General features: G+C 33.2%; 1 protein-coding gene across 5 annotated transcripts in view; it reads right to left on the minus strand.

Annotated features, from left to right (window-relative positions):
• Positions 1-49: 49 nt before the first annotated feature.
• The window catches only part of AP1S2 (adaptor related protein complex 1 subunit sigma 2), a 36,174-nt gene continuing 8,858 nt past the window's right edge, over positions 50-27,365 (minus strand). For 3 of the 5 annotated variants that reach the window (XM_027835305.1, XM_027835306.1, XM_027835307.1), the window contains exons 3-5: positions 22,667-22,775; positions 21,423-21,560; positions 50-1,668 (exon numbers count right to left, since the gene is read on the minus strand). In XM_027835305.1, the coding sequence (XP_027691106.1) occupies positions 1,621-1,668; positions 21,423-21,560; positions 22,667-22,775 (295 nt within the window). In that variant the 3' untranslated portion in view covers positions 50-1,620. Of the gene's footprint in view, positions 1,669-3,434; positions 4,767-17,015; positions 17,338-21,422; positions 21,561-22,666; positions 22,776-27,365 lie in introns of those variants that run through there. The other 2 variants (XM_027835309.1, XM_027835308.1) reach the window with 2 other exon arrangements.

Below are 27,365 nucleotides of genomic sequence, written 5' to 3' on the forward strand. Positions count from 1 at the left end.
TATTTATTGTTTTGTAAAATAAATGTAAATAATTCAAAGAGTGCTTTGGTAGTGTGCTTATATTTAATAAATTTGAAGTGTTTTGTGTGAAAACCTAATTCAAATCTACTTTGTGTTCACTTGTAACAAGACTATGTTTAATGAAATTTATTTTTATTTCCATTTTAAGAAAGGAGCTTAACATATTTATGTCTCATTGGAATCTCCCTCTCCAGCAGCTCTCTACTAACAAACCTTTGGATAGAGATAAACACACTGCAATGGTGTAAGAGTGGACATTTATTATAACTAATGTATGTGATAAGACAATGATCACAGCCTAAATATTGGTCACAATCACAAAGCTTAATCCAGCCAAGCACATACAAATAAGTGAAAGTGTAAACCTTGAAGACATGTTTAAATACATATGAAAATGGTATTGAAACTGAATTGTAACAGCTTTAAAAAAAATCCCCCATTGCCATTTTACCTCATCCAGCTAATATTTTTTACACGAGAGTAGATGTATGTATTGATATATATGATGACTATTTTCTGACTAGGAGGTGGCATGAAAGGAGGAAAATGTCAAACTAGTGGTACTTCATAAAAAAAGTATAGGGAAAATTTAGTTAACCAGAATAAATACTAACAGTGGAGCAAACTTAGCCATGTGATCACTTTGTGAACACAGCCAAGGTTTATTTGAGATAGCGATAATACTAGGCAAATTAGCATTTTGATTTATAACATCCTATGTAAATAGATGTTTTCTTTAGCTCATGGAAAAATGAGGTAAACAGTGGCAGTATAATGTATCTGGGGGCATAAAGATAATCCATTCAAGTTATAAAATTATGCTTAAAGGAATCTTACATAGAAAATAATGTCTAACCATTTTCATAGTGTACATTATGTGCTCATATTGGAATATATTAACTTCGGTCCAAATTCCTGCCTTCAACTAACAGTCAAGGTAAAACAGGATTGTTCTGATTAAAGTAATCTATATTCCCTTTAATGTAATATCCCTTTAGTCTCAGAAATGTACGTTTTTCAATAAGCTACCAGATATGTAGTTCCCAATAAGTATCTTTGGTATACATGTATATGTTTAAGTTTCAGCGGTAATGTTAAAATTTAAATCATTTTGATATGTAAAATCAGTCAATTTTTCTCATTCCCATAAATACTGAAATGTAACACTAGTCTTTGGTTGCATATAACCATATTGAAACATTATTACATTTACTTTTAAGTCGATACAAGTGTAGCTTCCTTTCAGTTGAATGCAGTAATAGCAACAAATGTGCTTCCTGACTGTGATTTTACGTGTATATTCATAATTATCACATACAAATAAAATTAATGGGAAACAATTCAACCTTTGAGAATACCAAAAAGATATTTCTTCTGCATCAAGTTTTAGTTAACATTTAAGTCCCTTTAAAAAAAAAATAATACTTTTTATTCCCTTTTGAAAAAGTGGAGTGTTTTTATGTAGGCCTGAATGAAGCGGCTTAGCAAAACAGTAATACTGACAAACAGCATCTTACACCATTAGCTAAACATTGACATGAAGGCAGTGAACATCTACAGTATGTGAGACCACATGATGTCATCAACATGGGAGATGGCTTATGTCAGTCCAATTTCTTCAAGAACACTACGTGGGGTTTCAGCTTCCTGTGAAGGGAAAATTCAAGAGTCTGGTAAGCTGATCTTGTGGGTTTTAGAATTTTAAGACTGTTCTGCGAAGAATTTGCATGGGAAAATGCTTATTTGAAAGCCAAAAAATTTTAAATGCCAACTGTGAGTAGCAAGAAGAAAAAGGCATTTTTAAAAATATTACTGAAGCAATGGGTCATATGTACTTACAGTAGCTTTCAACCTTTATGGCTCAAAACATTTTATATAGGATGAGATCATGAAACACAGAGAGTTTAACTAAAACAGTTAAAAACAAGACCACTGAAAAGTAAATTCAGTCAAATTTCTCCACCTGAACCAGCAGAACTAGTATCCCAACTTCCCTTGGTGTTTTCATGTAATTCAGATCATTATTTGCTCTGATTGTAACAATGGAAATCTTTTTCATGTCTTTTGGAGTTGGTATCTTATGTTATTTTAAAACGTCAACATTTAACATCTTCAATAACCACTGTCAGAGCTATCCAGAAGCAAACAACATTGGTAGAGGCAATGTATAGCAACAAGATATCAGAACAGCAAAAATATATACAAATTAATTTCATAAATCCCACAGTTAGGACTAGGACAAAGCAAGTATCTTTTGAAATTGTCAAAGTTGGTGACAAATTTTTAAACTATTTATACAATAGGTTTTGATTTACTAGCAACAGTTTTATCAAAAGGGAATACTGCATCTTTATGGAAGCAAGCACTCATAAATTTTATATGCACTTATGACCAAGTAAACTTACTTTAGCATCCTAAAACATGGTACAGCACAAAGCAAGGAAAAAAAAAATATTAAACAGTAAATCTTTAAAAAATAACATCTTTAGACGACACATTATAAAGTTTTATGTTCAGTCTGAATACAGGTACTTTGCCACATAAACCAACCTTTAAGAATAAGTATATATGCTTTTTGATATTTTATTATGTTTATGTGCATTGATGTGTGTAGAAGCAGGTATATTTTGTTATTTGTGAAAGGGAGTATTTAGTAAAGTTTGTTCATTGTCACTTGTGAAAATAACAAAATTTAGGGGATGGCTATAAAATGTTAAAATGGGTCAGAGAATAACTGAACAAATTCATTTAAAAATTCTAAGAACTTACTCTATCATAATGACTAGGGGGGATAAATGTGTACATACATACACACTCACATATACACACTTTTTTTTCCTGCTCATCACTCCAGCCCATTAAGTCATAGTCTACACTATGCATGAAACCCAACCAATTTTAGCACTATGCTGGATACACCTACTCAGTTAAAAACTACTATTATAGACCTATTCCTTGGAGCTAGTAAGATCCTTTCTATGTTTCACTTTGCTATCTTAGATTATTTGCTGAAAACCAACAGATTTTTTAAAACATTTTCCCAACACTTGAACAAATACAAAATGTGCATTTCTTCATTTGGATTACAGTAGTTAATGTACAACAGAGGTATCAATCTCTTGAGTATTGCCCAAAGCTGGTTAAAATGTAACTGAGAAATGTTTAACAAAATAAAAGTAAATATGACATAATGTTATTTTGTGGTTTTCTATGTTATTATTCAGCCTGCAAGGATCCATTTCTCTTTGAGTTTGACCTCACTGATGTAGAATACACTTTTCAAAATTTATATACAAACATACACATATACACACATATAGGTACATATAAAACATTACCTGGACACACTGAAACCTAAAACATTCTCCTGGGTAGATGGGATAAGGTGGAGAAGGAAAGCCATTCACATGAGACAGGGTGCATGCAATATTTTTATTTTAGACATGCCAAGAAAACTATTTCAGAATGTAGTCCTTTAAAGCAAGCAGCTATATACAAAGAACAAAAAGCAACATTTTGGTTCAGCTCAGCACACAGCCATTTTTAGCCAACAGGCATAATAATGTGCATGTTAACATTACATTAAATACTGTATTACCTTAAAAAATAATTCTTAAAAAATACTATTAACTAGGTCCTAAAATACAATATTTTCCCAATCTGATTAACCCTTTTGTGATAGTACAAATATTATTTTATGATTAAAAACACAAATAACTTAATTCCTAATGACCTGCCTAACCTACTTTGATAGGCTCTGTCACAATGATTAGTTTGATTAAATAATCATTTTGAAGGTGATTATGCTTCTTAATGGCCTACTGATTTACTCTTCATAGTTTCCATGAAACTATATGGAATTTTTCCTTCTGAAATATAATATATATTGAATTAAAAGCCTATATAATATTGACCAGTGAGCATGAAAGTTTTAATGTATTTCAAATATATAAAATCAGAACTATCAAAATGTACATTTAGACTTTTCATCTAAAGGTGCTGTCCCTATAAATATAAGCAGTAGTAAAAGTTTTGAAAGAACCATTATTGTTTAATACTAGCTAGTATCCAGTGCAAAAAGACAATAATTAAATCATTCAGCAAATGCAGAATTCTACCCTTCTGCATACCAGTTTAATGAAAGATAAATCATTTTTTGTGTTAACCACTGTACTATAACATGCCTTGGAGTTTCAATTTATATTTTTCCTTTGTTATTTCTACATATACTTAAATATGTAGAGTTATAGGATACATTCATTATGCAATCTGAGATTATCATTTTGAAAAAAAAAAAAAAATACTATTCTACATACCAGTACTGCTGGTTTGGGTTTAGCTTTAGTGGGCCATATGCCACTATGCTACTCATTTTGGCTATATTGGAAACATTTTAACTATCAAATTAATCACAGATGGTTGGTTAATAACCAGCATGTGCTTAAGATGAAAACTTTACTAAAAACATACACACGTCATATATTTCATGAAAAAAGATTAAACCAGATAACGACAGAAACAAACTACATCAAGATGACATGGGGAAAAAACAATGTAAATGTGGGGGTGTAAATAGGGAAAACAAAGTACAACAGTAAAATGGTTATGCTTTCTATCTTCAAGATGATTTGTTTCACCAGCTGTTCTGTCATAAGTAAATCAGTTCTATTTCCTCTGTGAAATTCTGCATACTCGATGAGTGATGTCATTTAGTACACAGGGACATTAAAGTATTCATGGCGTGGCTACGAAAGAAATGCATACACTCTTATATATGGTACACAAATGGACATATAACACAATATTAATTCTATTTGGATGTTCTATGTCTCATACAGTTACCATATACTAACATTTCATTTAGGAGGCTATATATTCATCTAATAAAAACCTCAATTAACTAGAATGAGGGGAGGGGGAAAATATGCATTGATTTTCAGGAAAACTAGGTAAATTAAAGAAACACTGAAAAATGGATTTATCTATTCATTAAAACTTCTGAGGGATGTTCCGGAGACAAGACATGTTCATTTTAATCTTTTATGCTTACAATAAAATTATACAATCAGAGAACTTTAATACTAGAAGAAATGTTAAGGATAATATAGTACAATCCTGTCATTTTACAGGTGAGGAAAGTGAGGACCTGAGAAGTGACAAAAACTATCTCTCACCTAGATCTTCTGACTCCCAGTCCAGCATTTTCCCCAACCTCTCTTATTGTAACAATGGGCATTAATGTTCAAAAATATAGCACTGAAACACTGCAAGATCCTGACGCATCTAAGTAGGATTCAATTATGTTAGCTACAATTATGTTAGCTACATAGCTGAAGCAGGAAAAGTCGACTAATAAGTTTTGGAAAGATTTTCAACAAGAGTTTTCTGATCAATGCTGAGTCAACTGGAAAATTCTGCCAAAATGCACCCATTAAGTGCTCCAGTTAATCAAGGTTTTATTATACTTAGGAAGGGAATTTAATCTCAATGAAAACAATTAGAACTTAAGGTGGCTATAAATCTCTTTACAGATCAAAAAGGAAAATCTTTTCCCAAGAAAAAAACTACTCACTCACCTGGCATTTTAAGCTGCAAAAGAGCCAATTTCTTTTTTTTTTTGAATTAGGAAAAAAAAAGGCACAATGCAACTACTGCATTACATTAAGAATGTGTTCTTAAAGATTTGGGAATATAATTTTCTTAAAGAGGAATTATATAAAGAATTCCCTTAGTTGTATTAACCAGGATTTAAAAATACCTATGTCTGCAAATTTGCCAAAGAATGTTTTTTTCATTAAAGATAATGCATGAATCCATGACAGTTTGTGTTCCCAACTAAAAGTGGCATTTTCAAAGTGTCCATAGTCTCATGCTAACTCAATTTGAGATCCCTTTGCAACTGTAAAATCACTTAATAAAACATGCACCCATATCTGATATTCCTTCTTAGAATGTCTGAGAATGAAATGCTGAAGTTTTAGCTCAGGTAGTTCCTGGTCAATTTTGGACATGTTTTTATTTTTTAAGCAGGGTAGAACTATACCTAAATGAAATGAAGTAGAATGGAAAAAAAAAATCGAGACAGTGTTTAGTGTTTTTTAAGGTGAATATAAAATGCTAAAACTAAGATGGGAAAGCAACTGTAAATGAACAAAGCAAAAACAGGCATTGAAGATATTCCCCTTATTTTCATAGGACATTCTGTTTTTGTACAATCAGCATACCTATAGTTTGTGGGTATCTGGGAATTGATAACATTTACATTACTTTATGAAAAACAATCATTTCAGAAAAAAATTTACAGAATGTAAGTCAAGTTACATTAAAGCAAAATCTTGTGTGTAATATACAGATGACCATAATATAAAATGAAAATTAAAAGGAAGCCTAGCTCTGAGTAATTGTAATGACTGATCTTGATCCCAGAATAGCTTAACCTACTCTTCCCTCCTCTGAGGAGGAAAGAATGTTTCACACAGTATTAGACAAAGTAACTCTATTGATTGTTTTTTCGTTGCTACAAGGGAAAATTCAATGGTGGTTTGCGAAGGGATGTATCTGGAAATGATTAGGATACACGGATACACACACACACACACACACACACACACACAAAATCAATAAAACATTAAAAACCCTCCAGTATGTCCTCTTACCCCCCAAAAGTCCCAAGCTCCAGGAGATGGAACATACATTGAAGAAATGCTTAATCTGACAAAATAATTGGGACGTTATTTTTGAAACGTATTTCTTATAGTATAGAGAGACATCTATTAGTAAGACTCAAGTTTCTATTAGACATATGATAATTACATTTTAAGTTATGATTAATTATATATACAACTAAGATTTAAAAGTATTAATAATTCTTAGCGCAAAGGAGTCATATTTAGACACCATATCTATACTACTCCAACATGAGAGAAGCTGGAAAGGACTTTGAGGTCATTTAATTCTGCTCCTTATTTATAAGTAGGCATATATACATATAAGTCAAAAGATCTATTCTATGGTTTTCATTATTAAAAATCCACAAGTTCTTAACCGAACTCAATGTATGTCATTTATGTCTATGTTTTCACGTCCTGGGTTTTCTAAAAATAATGAACAGGAAGATAACTTATTTTTTGAAGATTGTTAAGTCAGCCTTCAGTTGAATAAGGAAAATTCTTTAATTTTTATCGTATTTTTAATTCTTAAAATTTTTTTTGTTTTCTCTTTTTCAATTTCCTTATGTCCTTTTTTAAAATGCAGAAATTAAGACAGGTCTGGACTTAACTGGTGTTTATATATAACACAAGGGTTTATGCCAACTTGAAAATGGATTTGGTTTGTTGTACTCCCAAAAAGTATGAAGGAAAAGCTAATGCTAACTAACAAATCTAACTAAGTGACCCTTAGTCTTGACAAAATTGAATAATATCAAGGAACATATTATTCCACTACCTTTTCAATGGTACTCATATAACATCTAACATTAACATAACACTTATTATTGTTCTAGGCACCATTCTAAGTGTTTTACAATCAGTATTTCATTTGATCCTCACAACAACCCTGGTAGGTAGGTGCTAGTATTATCTCTATTTTACCGATGAAGAAAAACGAGGCAAAAAAGAGGTGAAGAGACATACCCAAGGGTTATGCAGCTAGTAAATGTTTATGGCAAGATCTGAATTCGGATCTTTCTGATTCCAAGCTCTATGCTCTACCTACTGTGTCACCTAACACTGCAACAATAGCTGCCTAAGTTGTTGTGGAGCCATCAGTTTTTATTCTTAGTATTATCTTTAGTTCTGTACTTGATAACAAGAAATTATAATGTATGTGTTATATACAAAATAGGATAAGTCTCAAAGGAAAAAAAAATCCAGAACTAAGGAACATAAAAAGAAATACTCTTAATCAGTTAAGTTGTTATGACTTATTTGACAATGTGTGGCAAATGTATATTTTAATTTGTGTTATATTGCAATTTAATTTTTTAATTCGGTAACGTGTGATTATATGTATATTTTTAGACAAAATACAAAATAGCTCTGGAAAAAAAGGTCTTATGTCTTTGCAATTTTGCTTTATTTAATGCTGGGTTTTGGTTTTAGTTTTTTTGGGGGGGGAGGGGGCGGTGAAGTTATCACAGTAGGAAGGTGAGCCTGGGTTTTCAAGGGCTATGCCAACTAAGTACAAGATATGGTGGTTCCCATAACCTGGAAAGTTTGAGTACTGGATTCTGTGTCTGCTGTCTAATAAGCAACTTAAATTCTAAGAGGCCTGCCACCTAAATATTTTAGTCTTGATGACAGATAACCATGCTCTAAGTCAGTGAATTTGTGAATCTGTATAACACAGTGAGAGAATTCTCACACTGATAAAATGAGGGAATTTTAGAAGAAAAACTGATTTTTACTTAAATATTGGATAAGATTCAAATATTCTTTTCTCCCCCTTTCAAATGAAACATTCTTGAGCAATTTGAGAATAATTACTATGTTCTGGGTCTTCACGTCACACCTTAGTGACTAGACTTTGGGTGAGATTAAGACCACTAGGTAATTTGCTGGAAAATTTAGTTAGTTTGGGAAATAAAGTCTTCCATATTTTTCAAGTCCCAAGGAACCAATCAGGCATTAGTCCTACCATCCTCCCTGCCATTTAGGAAGCCATAAGAATGAAGTGCATATTTTTTGGCCATTTTCTAATATAGTAAAATGTCACTATATAGACCTAGTAGAAGAGAAGCCAGTTTAAAGTAGTAAAAATAATTCTAAATTAGAGAATTAAAAAAAAAAAGGTTCTACTAATTTCAAGTAGTTCAAAGAAGGCCAATCAAGTACTTCTTTTCTTCAATTAGCTAAGTACAAAGAGCTCTGACTGGGAGTTCAGAGGCTTAGATTAGCATACTACTATGTTAATTATTTCATTTATTTGTACCTCTCTAGCTTCATTTGTAAGGGTAGAATATATTAACCTGCCCTACCTACTCTCCCAAACAGTTATAAAAATCAAATAAGACAATATGTTATCAAAAGAGCTAGGCAAACTATAAGGCAGAGAATAAATGTAAGGTATTAGTTTGTTTCTGGGCAGTCCTTTCAATTGTGCCTGACTCTTCATGACCTCATTTAGGGTTTTCTTGGCAGATACTGAGTGGTTTACCATTTCCTTCTCATTTTACTGATGAGGAAACTGAGGCAAACAGAGCTAAGTAAGTGTCTGAAGCCAGATTTCAACTCAGGAGTCTTCCTGACTCCAGGCCCAGCACTCTATCCACTGTGCCACCTGGCTACCCTAAGGTATTAGTATTTTTATATAAATAAATGTGAGTTGGAGGAATGGAGTGGATAGAAAACAGTCCAGAAGACCTGGGTTGGAGTCCTGCCTCTGACACAGACTGGCTATGTAACCCTGGGCAAGTCACAACCCTTTCAATGCCTAGTCAACTCCCAACAGGCACAGAAAAAGTGTTGATTGGCAGAAAGTTTCTTCATCTTACACCAATGAAATCACAGGTTCAAGTCCCTATATATATAAATTCATGGCTAATTTTGGAATTCTTGAAAATAGTTCTCAATAAGTATTTTAAATAGTCTCTAAAATAATCATATTAATAATTTGTACCATGAAAGGTTTTACTCATCAAATGCAGTTGAGTCTAACCTGAATTACCAGATTCCAAATTCCAAATTAACAAGATTTTATTGTATTAAAAGGGAATGACTATATGTTACATAGAAGTGCCCAGGAAATAGTGGGAATGTAAATAGAACATAGAAAGAGAAAGATATATGCAACCTGGTTTTGATGCTTGCTCTTACTTATGTCAGTTTGGACACTCTCTGGGTCTTAGTTTTTCTTATCTGTAAAATGAAGGGGGTTGGACTAGCTGGCTTCTAAAGGTCTTTTCCTAGCTCAATCCCATGTTACGCTCCCTCCAAAATCTATTAAATTCATTACTTCCCAAACTAGGCCTTTGTGCATCTACATGGTCTCAAGGGCCAAAAAGACTTAGGAAAAAGTAGGTTTTAGGGGAAGATTTGTTTAGTGTGGGATCAGTTATGTTAATCCTGTCAGTGCGAAGGGGAATAAACAAGAGATAGAGGAGTTAGCAAAGAAAAAGTCGATTTCAATCTCAATTGCAATAATCCCCCTCCACCAATTTTTTTTTCTCTTACAAACAGCTCCTCCACACTCATCAGTAGGATTGTTAAATTAGTACTGAGTGAGAAAGTGCTTACTTTCAGTACACAAATGGTTTGTAGAACTTTGTAAATAGATTATAAATTGTAAATCACCATTTCAAGAATATTATGGGAAAAACTGCAATTCTAAGATATTTAGATACTAAGAAAATAAAAACAGAAAGCACTTCTGCAACACTTTATATAAGGTATCTAATTGTCTCTTAAAATTTTTATGTTATTAATATTTGTAAAAATAAATAAGTGAAAAAGGGCAAATAAAGGGTAAAGATGGCATGGAAGTTTTATTCTCATCCCTAAATGTTTAAAGCAGATAATCCTGACATATAAAGTTTACAGTCTCCACCATGACAACAATAAAAACAAAAAGAAACAAAAAAACAACAAACCTATGGCTAAGACACTTGACACATTACCAAATGAATTAAATTAAAATTCAAATGCCATAAATATTCAAATAAATAACTATTCTAACAAAGCCATGAAACAGAAATTAAAGAGTTACAGAACATTAAGACTGTAAGTAACCATAAGAAGAATCCAGTCCAACCTTTAACCCAAAGCAGGAAATCTTTTAACAAGACATACAAGCATTCCATCTCTGATTTAATACTGACAAGTAGCTTATTACTTACTGAAGGAGCTTATTTATTGTTGAACAGCACTTTAAGAAAGTCCAAAGGTACACAGATTTAAATCTAGAAGTAGGGACTAGCTTATCTAGTTCAACCACTACATTTTACAGATGAAGAAATTAAGGCCCAGAGATGTTTACTAACCAGTCCAAGGTAACAGGGGATAAAGGGATATGTGTAAAGTCACAAAGGTTATAAGTAGCAAAATTAATTTAAACCTAGCTCCTGAATCCAAATCCAGTGTTGTCTCCCTAGGGGAGAGTAGGTCTGGCCTCCTTTCAATGGGGGGGGGGCATCTATTTCCACAATACTTCTTCCCAAATCCACTTTAGCCCTGTATTGGTAGTCAGCATGGTACAGAGGAAAATCTGCTAGATTTGAGGTCAGAAGATGTATATTTAGATCCTGGCTCTACTACTTAGTACCTGTATGATCTTGGATTAACTACTTAATTTCTCTAGGTCTCAGTTTCCTCATATGCAAAAATGAACTAGATAGCTGAGGTCCCTTCTAGCTCTCAATCAATATCTATCTGATATCTTGGCCCTATGCCTTTAAAGTTTTATAAGTCTGTTTAATCCCTCAGAGCCTCAGCTCAACCGTTTTTTATGCCTTACATCTAAAAGCTGGGTCAGGCAGTCAAAGTATCTGCTTGGGGCCAGGCACTGTGGTAAGCGCTAGTGAGACAAAGAATGACAAAATCAAACAAGCAAAAAAAACCCCAAACAAACAAATCCCAGTTCCTATACTCAAGGAGCTCAAAGTTTAATGGAGGAAACAACATGCAAACAGCTATGAACAAACAATATATAAGATAAATAGGAAATAACCAACAGAGAGACAGCATTAGAACTAAGGGGAATTAGGAAAGGCTTCCTATAGAAGGAGGGATTTTAAATGGGATTTGAAAAAAACCAGAAGTCAAGAGGCAGAGCATTTTAGACATGATTGTGGTTAGCCAGTGCAAACTCTAAGGTAGGAGATGGGGCATCTTATGCAAGGAACAATAAAGAGTCCCATGTCACTGAAATGTTACATAGGTGTGGGGGGGGAGGTGATATGTGTGTGTATGTGTGTGTGTGTGTGTGTGTGTTTGTGAAAGAGAGAGAGAAAGAGAGAGAGAGAGAGAGATGAGATTGGAAAGGTGTGTGTGAGGGAACGTTATGAAGGACTTTGAATGTCATAGTACTTTTTATTTGATCCTGGAAATGATGAGGAACAACTGGGATTATATTGAGTAGGGGGAATGACATGATCATCCAAGGGAATTTATTTCAGGCTGCTGAAGTACGTGTAAGTAAAAGGGAAAAAAAAGAATACAGAAGAAAGCAAATACAAATACAAAAGAAAACAGTAATACTTATTTAGAGGCCTAAAAATCAGAAACTGAAATGCTTAAGATTATCTGGTTTCTTTTATTTTTTTATTTTCTCTTGATTTAATTTTATTCAGGGATCACTTTGTGGAAATCTTTCAAAATAAAATTAGAACTATATTAAACTCATAAAACATTATTGAGAGAACATAGAAACCTCCAAAAAGACTACGAAAACCTGGTCTTACCTGCTACAGGATATGAAAGTAAAGTAGAAAATAAGAGCAGTGGCCTTCTTGGTATAAAATACTTAGAAACTTCATTCATCTCTCTAGAGTAGTGACTCTCAAATAAAGAATTGCATGATTTTAGAAAACAGATAATTTGATTTGGAAAAGGTCTCAGCAGTCAGCAAATCTGAAGCATGAATCCCTTTACAACATCCTGGACAAGTAGTTTCACTGTATTCTTTTCAACAAGTCACTTCTCTCTGGACTTCAATGTCTTCATCTGCCATAGAAAGGGGCTGGACTACTTAAGGTCACTTCTAAACTTATAACCAAACAACAAAAGTTAAAAGCTTCATGTCTGCTTGCAATGAGAATAATCCACTGAATCAGTTAAAAAACAAAACAAAACAAAACAACATTAAACTCTTTTCATACCAGTGGTGTGAAAAAGCATCATGCTATAATGGAAAGGTTACTGGATTGGAAATTTAAGGACCTCTGTTCATACCCCTAGGAGCTATGCTACTTATTACCTTTGATACCTTGGTTAATGAGGGTTTGGACCAGTTGATTACTAAGGTCCTTTTCAAGCTCTAAATTACATTTTCCTATTATTACCCTAATCATCCAGCCTCTACTTGAACAAGTTTGGAATAGGGGAATTTGTTATCATCTCCCAAGAGAGCCAATTCTACTTTGGAATAGCTATAATCATTAGGAAGTTTTTCTTCATTTTGGGCCAAAATCTGTCTTTTTATAATGATCACTCATTGGTCCTACTCCAGCCTCCTAGAACTAATAAGAATAACTTTCACCTCTCTTCTATATGATAACCTTTGAAATATTTGAAGACAATAATATGTCAGCAAAGCCTTCTTTTACAGACTCAACAGTCTTCTTTCTACAGATTCTCACGTGGAACGGTTTTGTAGTCACTTCAACATGCATCCTCTGAGGCATATGGGATTGAATACCAGTGAGTTGGAAGACAAACGTTTTAATCCTGCCTCTGACACTGGCTGTGTGACCATGGCCGAGTTATTTAATCTCTTGGGACACATATTACCACATCTCTAAATTGGAGAGAATCCCTGTAGAATCTATCATGCTGATATGTTTTGAAGATTACATGTACAAAAACCATTTCTGTAAACTTTAAAGTACTACATAAATGTCAACTGTTTTAATGTCCTTTAGCAAAGACAAGAAAGACAACCTCCACCTTGTCTTTACTAAAATATAGAACCCAGAATTGTATACAATATTCCAGGTTTGGTCTAGATAGGACAGAGTAAAATAGGGCTATAGACTCATTGTTAGTATTAATAATAATTAGCATTTATACAGCATTTTAAGGTTTGCAAAGCATTTTACAAATATCTCATTTTAACTTCACTTCAACCCTGGTAGGTAGGTGATATTATCACCCCCATTCTACAGATAAGGAATACAGAGGTTAAATGACTTGTTCAGGGTCATATAGCTAGAACTCAGGTCTTCCTGACTCCAGGTTCAGCACTCTATCCACTGAACCACCTAGATTCTATGTTCTATTCACTACATTATTATTTCAGCCTACAATTACTTTAGCTTTTTTTGGTTACCATGTCACACAACTGATTTGTTCTTAGATTTCAATTTATTAAAATTTCAATTCTTTTTCACCCTGAATGGCTTTTCAGTCATATGTGCTCCATCCGGTACTTGAACAGACAACTACTTTTAACCAAAGTGCAGGATTTTCAATTTATCCACATAAAATATTATTTTATTAGATTTGGCTCATTATTCTAAGCCACTAAAGTCTTTTTTTGATAATGATTTTGTCATCCAACATTTTTAGTCATTCCTCTAGGTTTCCTGTTATTCCCAGAATGAGAAACATGTTAAGTTTTTATCCAATGAAGCAATGATATCAATCAGCAATGATAAAAAAAATTGATTAAAAGGATGAATGACAGGTCCCTGATATGAATAACTTCTACTCTACAAAGGCCTCTTTCCAGGTTGACAATACTGCATTATCACTCTTTGGATCCGTTTGTGAATTCACCTAGTGTTCAACTTGCATATCTCTCCATCTTTTCCCAGAAGGCTATCATGATATCCTCTGAAGTATATGTTAATGCTCTCTATGGCATTGTACTGCTATACTAGCTTAGTATACAAATACTCAAATGGGTTGATAATATTAAAGATAAGAGTATTTCCTTCAAAAATTCATTTGCTGTGTCTCTAACAGACACACACACACATACAGATAAACTCTAAGTTGTCTATCCAACTATATAGCATAGCCTAGACAAAAGGCATTTTTCATCTACTTGCCCAATCAGGAGCAAAGTTACAATTAAAACTCAGGTATTCTGACTCAAAAATCAACACACTTTTTTTTTCCAAACCCTGCTCAAAATTTTTTTTACAAGGTACTGAAGAGATATACAGGGCAATTGATCTTACCTTTAATCTCAAAAAAAGAAAAAGTATTAATGTAAGAAATACAACTGGACTTAGAAGTTAACTTTAGGTATATCACAGAGTAAGGTTTTATGTCACATTTCACCTTATTTTCTATTTGTATCCTAAAGAGAACACACTCCTCTATAATAAACTGAACTTAGTTATAAAAGCATTTTTGCAATTATAAATAAAACACTCCAAATAATGTACTAAAAAAATCCTGAATAGCTTTGGAAAGCAAATGGATTAAGCATTAGTTTGTCATCTCTAGAAAAGGTATCTGAAATAAACAAACAAAATTAATTCTGATATGGGGGCAGGAAGAACACTGTCAGTTTCACAGTTTACTAGGCTTAGCCTAGTCTGTTCTTAGCCAGCCATCAAAAAAGATGGAGCTAATAAGAGGACATTTCTTAGATATACCTTTAGATGTATAATAAGCAAATATACAAAGATTAAGAAAATTAAATGTGATGATTAAAGCATTTTCTTATTACACTATGCTGATTTTTCTGCTTAGGTATAGTATACCTTTCATACAACTTTTTATTTAAAATGGAATTATAAGTTACTAAAATTTTAAACATTATTTAGCAAATTTCTGAATAGCCACGGTGAAAATGAACCATGATAGCTTTTCTTATGAATATTCTTTTGGTCTTCTAGAATTCACTTTTGCCACTGTAGTACAAATTTCATGGCAGCTATAAATAAACTACTATATAATGGTTTCAATTTTGTATCTAATACCTTCTTGATTTACCTTCTTTCCTCTTACCCCTACCCTGATCAATGTTTCTTTAATAGCTACTTCTTTCAAGTACTACATGTACTTTCCCTCTGAGCTTCAATCAAAAGGCTCTGCCCTTTTCTCAACTTTGAATTTTCCCTTTAGCACTTGATCTTTTTCATTCCCCAAAATGCAGCTAGTTTGTGGCTGCTGCTATATGACCCTAGCTACAAATCAGAAAAGATGAAATGAATATAGACTAAGAGTCTAAGTCACAGATTAAAAACAAATAATGCAGGTATTTTTTGTGGTGGCTGCTGTTTTATTGAGTGTAGAAGTCAATTTTTTTTCCCATAAGAAATTACAAATCATGAAAAGGACAGTTTCAGAGCAAACTGGGAAAATCTCTATGAACTAATGCAGGGTAAAATGAGTAGAAATAGAATAATTTATACGACAACAATGTTATAAAGAAAAACAACTCTGAAAGGCTTTAACAAATTATGATTACAAAAAGACCAAAGATGAAGCACACTACATCCTGTCAGTGGCGTGTTAGACTTGCAATATAGAACTGGATACACATTTTTGGACATGGCCAATGCACTCATTTTTTTTTTTTTACTATGCATATTTGTTACGAGGTTGTTTTTTCTTTTTTTTTTAATCATTCAAATGGAAGGGAAGTAAGAGGGAGAGAATAACCTTTCTTAACTGTAGTTTCCACATATGTGAAAGGGACACACTACTACTTCATCTGGTTTAAATATCTTTCTTTGTTGTAAGGAAAATGCTTTGTAATGTGAGATAAATATTAAAGCCAACTATATCAGATATCTGCATGAAAACATTTTCAACTGTCAGCTGAGGTTACTGTTATGCAATTGAAACTTACATAACGCTATCTTTAGAAGTATTCTGCAATTCATATTGCCAATCCATATTATTACTTTAACATGGTAAATTTATACAGAAAACCACAATAAAACAAACATGTTATAAAAATAGGTCATGAAATATTTAATATATTTAGGAAATTACAAAATTTCCATTAAAAACATTTTTTCTCCAAAGAATCTTACCCTTTGGTTTTTGAAGCACTGCTATATTTTCCCTAATAATCATCCTCTCTACAAATATGTTGATATATTATAGATGCAAATATAATCTATTCTATCATGCAGCACACAGTATTAAAATAAATCACTTGTGTATAGGCCTCCATCTCCTAAAAGTAATATATTAACAACTACATACTCAAATATAATTATTTATAAATAGGTCATCTTGAAGAAGATGCAACAAATTCCCAGGTTTAATGCTTACTTTCTTTATTTTCCACAAACTACTTTCATAAGAAACAGTATCAATAGCAAAGCTCAAAAGGGGAATTAAAATAAAAAAAAAACCAAACCCCAAACTTCAAATTGATGCTGTTAGTATGAAAAGGAAAGGGTTAAAACACACCCCAAAGCACTCTTTAAATACCATCATGCAAATACTGCAGAGGGTTTAAGCCCATCACCCATACTAATATTATTGCTGTGCCTTCACTTTATCAAGCAAGGACTTGAATTCATTTCACGTGCAACAATCTTTGCATAGCACCTCATTTTATCCATGCCACCAAAATGGTAAATTTAGTAATTACCAATAATTAGGGTGGGGGTGAAGGGAAACTAAAGCCTTATATTGTTCTTAATCATAAGGTATCGTCAGACAAACCTCCCCAGTCTTCATTCTGGTTCTACAAAATTAAGCAGTAGAGAAAAACGGGTAAGTGCCTGACTGAAAAATACGTGTAGTCTTTGTGTTTTTGTCACTATAGATAAGGTAGGAAAATTCTAGTGTTTTACCCGCCCTCCTTCTACCCCATCATGTTTCCACCTTCAAATCTAATTTTAAATAAGGTATTTTAACATTGGTGGTGATGGAAAAGAAGATTTATTATACTGGCTATGTAATATATTTTTAGAAGGAATATATTTAAACTATAACAACAGAATATCAATTAAGCAATCCTAATGTTACATTTCTTAACTTTATATTACTTTTAATAAGTTTAATAAAGTTTAATAACAATGGCATATTAATAAATCATTTTCTATATATCCAAAAATTAAATATTAAAACTTTAATTATTCGGACCAATTTTTAGGCCTCGCTCCAACTGATATTATCTAGTTATACAGCTATATGCCAGAAGGACAAAATACATAGTCCTGTTTGGAAGTAAATACATTTAATCTTTTAACTTTTATTTCAATCAAAATACTATTTATTTGGACCTGTATAAAAATAAATGCTAGTCATGATAGATGCTATTAGGATAAAAATCACTGTTTAAAACACATTTGTCCTACTCCTGATTTACTGCATAACAGAAGAGAAAATCTATTTCACTCATTCATTAACTGCCCTATACAAACTGATAACTTAATTATCTGAAAAAGAAAATCTTTAACTTTTCAATTTTTCTGTAGAGATAAAAAGACTAGTTTCACATAAAAAAAGAAAAAAAAATCTCACTAATGGGAAGACACCTCAAAACCAATGTCTATTTTAAAATGTTATATCTCAAAGTATGTCAAAATGCTATTAAGTCAATACAAACACCTAATCAACTTGAAAAATGATAGGTAAAAGACTATATCATACCTTAATTTTTCTACCATTGTGAAACATTTTTGGAGTTTTATGCAATTATGATAGATTTCTGAGACCAATTTTAAGGCAGACTCTAAGAGATCTATTCCCCAAATTATGAGTTGGAAGGTACTAAAGATAATATAGATCTAGAAAGCAACCATATCTAACAAGAATTCTGTTTAGAATACATTTTTAAACTGTTATTTAAAGATTTTTTTCTCTATTAAAAACTTGGAATAACATACCAAGTAAATACCAGGACAACACACTTAAAAGAAAACAAATTAACAACACTGTGTGTGTCAAGGTATTCAGAATAAAGCTACTACTGTATTTTCTTCCTATGAAAAAAGTAATATGCCTGTGAATTATCAAATTATCTCCTAATGATTTGGGGCACTGAGGACATTTTGGTAAAAACAACCTGGGAAATATGCCAAAGATACTTTCCTTTAAGAAAGTATGGTGGGGTCTGTAACAGCATGAATAATTTCTGAATAAGCAACCACAATAAGAGAATTTAATTTACCTGTGTACAAGATGATTTTCAGCATAGGCTTAAAATTATTTAATCCTATTAAAGATCCAGGAGCTACATGAATAAAAATATTTTATCTACATAGAACTGTTCTTATGTTACAGTTTCTGCATGACTCTAGATGAAAACATCTATGCTTTTAAAGTACTTATAGATAAAATAACAGGCTCTAACCTTCAAATGCCAGTATAGACAATGAAACGTAGAGTTAGGGAACTTTATTAGCTTTTTTCCTTTCCAATTTTGAACTTTAACCTAAGCTTTCCTCGCCTAAGGATTAAAAAAATTCAATTAAAAGAAACCAATAGTTATGATCTATTAAAAAAAGACTTAGCATTACTTAATAACATATTACAAAGTAAGTTTTTAAAAGGTATAAATTTAAAATGTTTGCTTCCTTTGTAATACCTTCCTTTGAGGTTAAAACAAATGAACAAACAAACAAAAAACACATGCAACCCTCAAGGAGAGGTTAGTGTACTAAACATTCTATTTCTGGAACAATTTGTAATTAAAAGGTGAACTTAAATGATTGAAAAAATATTTTAAATAAATAATTTCGGAATCTATAAATAAGGAAACAGATGTTCACAGAATCATTCATAGATGAGGTCATAAAAATACCTAAGTAGAAAGAATTCAGTTTTACTTTGAGACAACAAAGGAATGATGAAAAACTGGAAAAACAGTTCTAATCACATACACTTTGATATATTTCAATCAAAGGAAATACAAGAGTAAAAAAGAAAGCACAAAAAAGATTACAAAGTATTAATGAGAGAGCTTAATTCTTCCTTCCTGATCTTCTAATGGTATATAGCTATAGAACTTTTAAAGGCAAATATTTGGGTTTTGGAAAAAATGATGTGTATGAAGATGTACTAACCATAAAAATCATTTCACAAATAATATAAGATTATACTACACACCACTATAAAAATTTTAATAACAGAATTGTAATTATAAACAACCATGGGCACACTGTAAATTCAACCAAAAAAATGTATCATTAAAGGATTAAAGTTTTTAAAGGGGCCAAATTCCACTGCTTCATAATATTTGATATGATAAGAGTAGAAAATAAGTTGTTTTACTTTCGTAGAAAATGTTAGCAATGCTCATATAACGGCTGATTAAACTCTGCGTGATATTTTAAAATTTCACAATAACTGAATTAGTAACTGATGTAGGAAGATTATGAGAAAAAACAATTTCTTTTTTTTCCCCAGATGGAGGTCAAAGTTTAGGAAAGCAGAATTGAAACATAAGACATCTTACCTTTCTTCAATTAACTATCATTTCCTTACCTTAAACTGGTCATTATGTACGAGTGAAAATTTTGCAAAAAATATAAATATATTGTTGGACTTTTTTCAACAACAAAAAAATTTATCTAAAAATAACTATGTTGAAGGGTTAAGTTCTTGTAAAAGATACCCTTGCAAATGCTCTGTGTTCTTGAGTAATGCATTTGATCTCTCTGGGCTTTAGTTTACCCTGTAAATTTTTATCTGTAAAATGGGGGGCTTGGACTAAATTACCTTTGTGGTCCCTTCCTGTCCTAAATCTTTAGTTCTCCCATCTTAAGAATAAGGACTCAAAAAACAAGTCCCTCCAAAAAGACACTATGACACACCAGGAAAAAAAATTAGCTATTCAACAGAAAGCAGTTTCTTTTAAAACATTTTCTGTACTTTGCATTATGTTTCAAGTCTTTAAAAAAGTTCCATGGTTTAAGTTTTCTATAACTACATAAGTCTTAACTACTACTTAAGTACAGTTCTATGTTATAATGCAAAAATTATACTGATGAACTTCAGAAAATGTCATATGAACCATATTCATCAACTCCTTAAAAAGAGTCTAACTTCTGAACTTCAGAAATTAAACCATAAACACACAGACAGCTGATTAAACTCTGGGTGATATTTTAAAATCAGAAATTAATGCATCAAAATTGAACTAAAACAAAGAACTGTGGTAAATGAAAAGGGGGTAAAGAAGACAAAGTAGGAATTTAGGTATATTGCTTATTTAATACAATATGGCATTACTAGCAAATTATTAAAATCAACTTCCCCACCATCTTTAGGAATCACAAAAAAGTCTAAGTAGCTTGGATAAAGCAGTTAAAAATAAAAACAAAACCCCTGAATTGATAACAGAAAACTACAGAGTAATCAGCCTTTTAAAAATTAACATATATAAAGCACGAGGACACCATGTACTAAGTCCCATTTACATTTACATGGGAAGTGAAAGTGCAAAGCAAATGAAATGCCAGCATGGTACAACTAACTCAACCATTGTTAATGGAAAAGAACAGTCTTAACAAACAATGGAGAGTTCCAAAATTGAGATTCACACTGGATATTTGGCTATTTATAGGCTGATATCCACTGCCTCTGGTTCCAAACCCGACAGAGCAACAAGAGTGTGGGAAGCCTGAAGGCTACATTTAGGTTCTACACAGTGAGTTGTCCACTCAAATGAATGAGTTGATTGTACACATAACACATATAAAACATACGTATGCCACATGCTAAGCATGCTAAGAATGCCTAAAGCTATTTAGGACAAAAGAGCCTTTTCTAGCAGAGCAAGCCATGCTTCAGCATTGGGAGAATCACTAGTTGCTTACTTACCTCTTGGAGCAGATCTGCCTGTTCAATGGCTTTAAGAACATTTTTCTTGGATGTTTCCTGAACTTCTCCTCCCAAAAGAAATTCATCCAAAATAAAATAAGCTTTCTCAAAATTAAAGATGATATCAAGTTCACACACCTGAAATGTAAAGTAAGTGCATTTTTACACTTATGCAAGCAAGATTTGTCCCCTTTATTTCTAAAGTCAGGAAAAATTTATAAACTAAGGACATCTGCAATGCCTACTCCTATGACATCAAATTAATCCCAATCTTTCTAAAAAAGGCAATATTGGCAACAAAACAAAATTGATTTTTAACAAGCTCAACTTTCACATTTGTGCCACTGCAATTCCCTTAAAATATTACAAAAAAACCCCTAAATCTACAATCTTCCAAACATGAGTAACATGATATTTCCCTTCTTTGAAATTGATTTTAACATTATCCCTAAGCAGATTTTAAATACTAACAAAAATCTAAATTCCATAATTAATTCAAGAATACTAATGTGTTTGTTGTTAGATTCCTTTCCATTACATAACTTTAAACCTCATTCTCATAAGTGTAATTTTAAAAGTAAGGCAATCCTGGCAGAGAGGAGGGCTATTAACAAGAAAAATAGTTTTTCCTTTCTGCTGTGGAATATGACATCTAGGCTCGTCCCATTTTGTGGTACTTATAAAGAGCCTGACATTATAACAAAGGTCTGTCAGTACTCTACATGTCATTTATTAAGAACTATTAAGGACTAGGAGAATTTGTCTTTCCCATTACAAACTTTGCTGTCTTAAGGCAGGACAATGGAAAACCCCTGCTCAATTGGCAGTATTTGTTCCCAAAATGCTGTGATAATAACTTGGTCACTATGCCCTGTTAACTATACCTTCATCAGTCATCTAACTTTGTGTCTCCCTCTTCAAGCATTGTATTTCCTAAGTTTATGCCACCCACATTTGGTTTTTTCTGTATTTTCAAAAAACTAAAAACTATTAAAACTGTTTTTAGTGCAGATGAAGAGTTTACTTATGGCAACTACTCAATATGTTGTCTCACTCTTCCCTAGTGTAAGAATTAAAATGCTTGATTAAATTGAAATTACAATGCTCTGGTTAAATTCTTTGACATTTAATCATACTTCACTACTTTAAAACAGTAAGAAGCTTTTTCTAAAATACAAGAATGATAACACATAAGATTAGAAATATGGCTAGGAATTTTATTTTTGAAAAAAATTACTACTCACACTGCCAAAATATTTGTCAAGTAGTTCAACATAACGATGAATTATTTCCAGGGTAATTAGTTCATTGTCCTGATCTTCAATAGCACAGCAGAAATACAGGCTAGCATATCTATAATAACATATAAGTACCAAGAGAGTTTCTTCAGACAATTAAGTATTTTGTTATATGCCATCAATATTCATCATTAAAACAGAACATTTATAAGATTTCTCTTAACTTATTTTTTTTTTTAAGAATTTACTTTTAACTTACTTATTAATGTTATCAATTCAGGATACAAGAATGAGGAAAATAATCCATGTAAAAAATATATTCATCTCAGTTGAAACTTTCAAAGAACCAGATTTACTTTATTATAGCATGCTTTTTGTTGGTATGAATACTTATTATGTTCCTTGTACCATTTCAAGCATATAGCTAAAAGTAAATCTCATCAGTTTTACTGATGTAAATTACTCAGAATTTGCTGACATAAGCAAATCAAGGCAAGGGAAAGAAAAATATGTTCAATTAAACGTAAAAATTCAGTCTGTTTAAAACATTATATAGGAGCTGTCACTAACAGGAAATGAAGAAGGGAAAGCATTTCCAATAGCAGGATGTTTGTAAGAAAGACCAACAAAAATTAAAATATAAGAAGAAGCTGGAAAATTTTCATGAGAAATACAGAACAAATTTGTTTTTTAAAAATAAGCAAAAAGAATTTAATTCTAAAACAAGATGACACACGTGACTTGTGAAAGTGGGGGTCAATTTTTATTATAGCAGACACAGCTAGTTGTCACCCAGGTACCTGGGGATTTGTAGCTTCTGGATGGAACTTCATTCACAAAGATGCTAAATCCCAATTGCAAAGTGGGTTTCGAAAGGATTCTAAGTTGATGGGTCGGTCAAAGATGCCTCTATTTTTTGAATAGACCACAACAGTTTAATCAGACCACTTTTCAGCTCCACACTAAGGACTTAATAGAATTCAAAGGTACATAAACAAAAATTCAGGTACTTCCCATCATTTCTGGGACCAATAAGAGTTCCCATGGTCCCCTATAGCTGCAGACATCTTGTCCTGCCTGCACATTCTCTTTGCCCCACTGCTGTAGGTTGGGTTCCAGATCCATCAGGACTATAGAAGTCATTCCTTTATTGAGATGGCATAATGTAGTGATATTCCTATATTCCTCCCCCTTGAATAAGAATTCAAAATTGTAGTGCATCATCCCAATAACAAGAAAGCAAAAATTACTGAGGTCATTAAGGGTCTCAGGTCTGTGTTATTAAGCTACATAACTCATCAAATTGCTTTAATTAGAATTAAAATAGCACGAAAAGAAATTAATGTAGACAGGCTTCAGGAAAGAAGCAGAGTTAAAAAAATAAGAGAAGCCTAATGTAAAATCATTTCAGTTCAGATATAAATATGAGTAGAGAAATATTTGGAAAATTAATTAATATTATCTTTAAAATTGCTATGCACGTTATCTAAATCTAACATACAAAAAGGGCTTCATCACTTTGATGCTCAAGATGTCATACATAAATATTAATATACGGCACCAGCTGTCTTTAGATATCCATGTGTCCCTGTTTCTCTCTGTATGAAATCCTCTAAAAATGATGAAGCCCATCTTGTATATTAGGTGGATTTGGGTAACATATATAATTACTATCACCTGTACATTATATATTCTGTATATTCATATACTTAGCACTCATCGCAGTGCCTTATCTTTACATAGAAGCTAAATAAATTATGACAGGGCAGACCTTGTGATAAATTGGAATGAGCTCTGGATTAGGAATCAGATGACCAGTATTCAAGGGTCAGCTTTGCCACTTACTTTCTGTTGTAACCTTACAGAAACTATTTTATTTCTCTGGGTCACAGTTCCTCATTTGTAAAAGGAGAGTATAGGACTAACTGTCCTCTAAGATCTGTTCTTTTAATCTTGCGGTGCTTTTATTTACACATCTTATAGGAAAGCCCCTGAACCTTTCTGGACCTCAACTTCCTTAAATTTGGATAATTTCTAAGGCCCCCTTTCAACTCTAAAATCCTATACTCTGTAAGTTCAGTTTTAAAATTTCAGTGATTCAATCCAATTAAATATTTATGACTATTAAGTGTCTATGTTCTAGGCTTTGTGGGGAGTGTTTAAAACATGGCCCTTGTCTTCAAGAAACTACCACAGAGTAGAAGAGATAAAAACACACAAATTAAAATGTGCTAAATGCACAGGAGGTTAAAATATATGTGTGTATATATACCAGAAATCTCAAGAATAGAATAAAATATTTCTCACTTTTTTCCCTTGAGGGAAGAAGTAGGGAGAAGAATCAATGAAAGCTTCAAGCACCTTTCTGATCTGGGTAAAACATGTTCCTGAGTGGATTAGGGACAAGTAGGTGGTGTAGTGGATAGGGAACTGGATGTGGATTCAGGAAGACTGAGTTTAAATCCTGAGTTTAAATTTCGAAACTTAATAGTTGTGTGGATAAGTCTAGTTAAATCACTTAACATTTCTGCTTCAGTTTCCTTTTGTGAAATAAGGGGGTTGGACTAGATGGCCTTTTAAGGTCCCTTCCAGCTCTAAATCAGAAGAGAAAACTAATGGTATTTTTTATGATTCCTTCTAAGGTGCAATAGCAGCTTCTCCCAAATGATGAAGAGATGTATATACACACACACATATACATATATAGATATGTGTGTATGTACACACAAATATCTATATACATGTCATTAAGACATATGTGTTTCTTAATGTCACACACACATACACATACACGCGTATGTCTCACACACACACACACACACGTGTGTGAGCACAAGCGCATCAGTATGGTCAACATAAAAGAAGTTGGGAGATGTCCTTGCTGAATATCCTTTCCATGCCCTGGCTAAGTAAACTTTTTTTTTTCCTGGTTAACTGCTAGATGGTCTATGGTCAGGTTCCAATCCCAAATTTGAAAATCAGGCCAGCCTGAATCAAACCCAATCTAGATATTGCCAATAACAGGCAGGATTAGATTAGAAGTAGAAGAAGGACAATGTGAAAGTGAGCCTTGAGTGGACGTGAATGCAACCTGTGGCTTTTATGGTTCTGGCAGTACTTCTAGGGGTGCTGGCTATATACTATGAACCATCCACATTGACCAGAGGAGATCAGAAAGGCAATTGTCTGTAAGCCTTCATCTAAAAACAGATGTGAATGTACTCTGATGGCTTTAAAATCCATGCTCTGAAGATAGTAAACATTGTAAAGTGTCATTTGTTGAACTTGCTTAATTTCTAAATTTCAGGGTAACAGTGATCTCCAAGACCACCAACTGTGGTAGGCATGGGCCCTCCCTCAATGAAAATTTTGGACTTAAGAATTATGCAGAAGGAACTATTTGGAATTTTTTTATGTGGCATCTGGGAAACCATTTGCAATTATGCCAGGGGATTTTGAGGGGAATTTTTAATGCAAAGCACTGGGAGAAGCATTTCAAAGCACAATGCCTGAACCACCTCAGGACCCCAGAGACTTCTTGAATTGGTGACAGGGACAAATGTGCCAAATGAACCTGAACTGAATTGCTGAGAAGGGGGTATGTCAATTTAAAAGGACAGATAGCTTCTGCTTTAGCTCCTGTGAATTTTAACTCTTTCCTTGAGACTTAAGGTCCCTATAATGAAGGTCCCAAAAGGTTCAGGGTATCTCGCTCTTTCCTAGTGGCAACTACATGTGTATGGCAGCTAGGGCACATGTACTGGAAGTTACCTCGGATCCTAACAATGGCACCCATAGCAACAGTGTTCAGTTAATAAGAGTACGAGAGAAGGGAAGAGTACTCAGGCTCCAGCAGGGGCAGCACTTGTACTTTGGCACAGGTATGGCATATGTTCCAGCACAGAAGGATAGCACTCAGGACCCAACATAAGGGGCACCAAAACTTTGAGCACAGGGAAACAGCATTGTCATCCCAGGGCCTAAAAGCAGTAAGCACTGGCAGACAGTGGCACATGCCTAGTGGCAGAGTGAGAACTGGCAAAGATAGGCCTAGTACAACCCTCTGCTTACAGTAACTAGTTCAGTACCAGTATAGTTTGTACCCAGTGGTCACTGGACAATCTCTTTCCCAGGGAAGACTGAGAGAACCAAATAGCAGCCCTGTTGGGAAGCTGGCTTGCTTTCTGACAAGGGGTAGGTGAAAAGTGTTTACTTATCCTCCATGGAATGAGGGACAGCTCTACAGCAGAGCCTCTAAAGAAGAAAAGCTTTAGTAGTCTACCCCACACCCAAGGCAGTTCTAGGGAGGGAGAGGTCCTGGTTGGTGGCCCTCGGAACACTGAGAGTGTGGTAGTACATGGAGATTCTCAAAATAGATCCTGGAATTGGCACAGGCAGCATGCAAGAAGGTAAGAACTTTGCTACAGGTGACCTTTATGCAAGATGAGAATCAACAACTGTGCCACAATTGTCATCTGCCCTGTGGCTCTTATCTACTTGGTGCTGTTCCTATTCATTTTCATTTACATCAGGAAACCCACTGTGAACTGATTTGATATCATCCACCACATGGACCAGATCATTAAGATATGCAACTTTGTCCTTTTGAAGTGAAGAGTTAACTTGGGATTTCTGGTCTTCAGTCTCTGCGATGTTCTCTCACTCTTTCAGGAGGCCATTAACATTGCTTGTGGTATTTTTTTGC

Source organism: Vombatus ursinus, unplaced genomic scaffold, assembly GCF_900497805.2.
Source record: "Vombatus ursinus unplaced genomic scaffold, bare-nosed wombat genome assembly UNPS02014814.1, whole genome shotgun sequence".
NCBI classification, from domain to species: Eukaryota; Metazoa; Chordata; class Mammalia; order Diprotodontia; family Vombatidae; genus Vombatus; species Vombatus ursinus.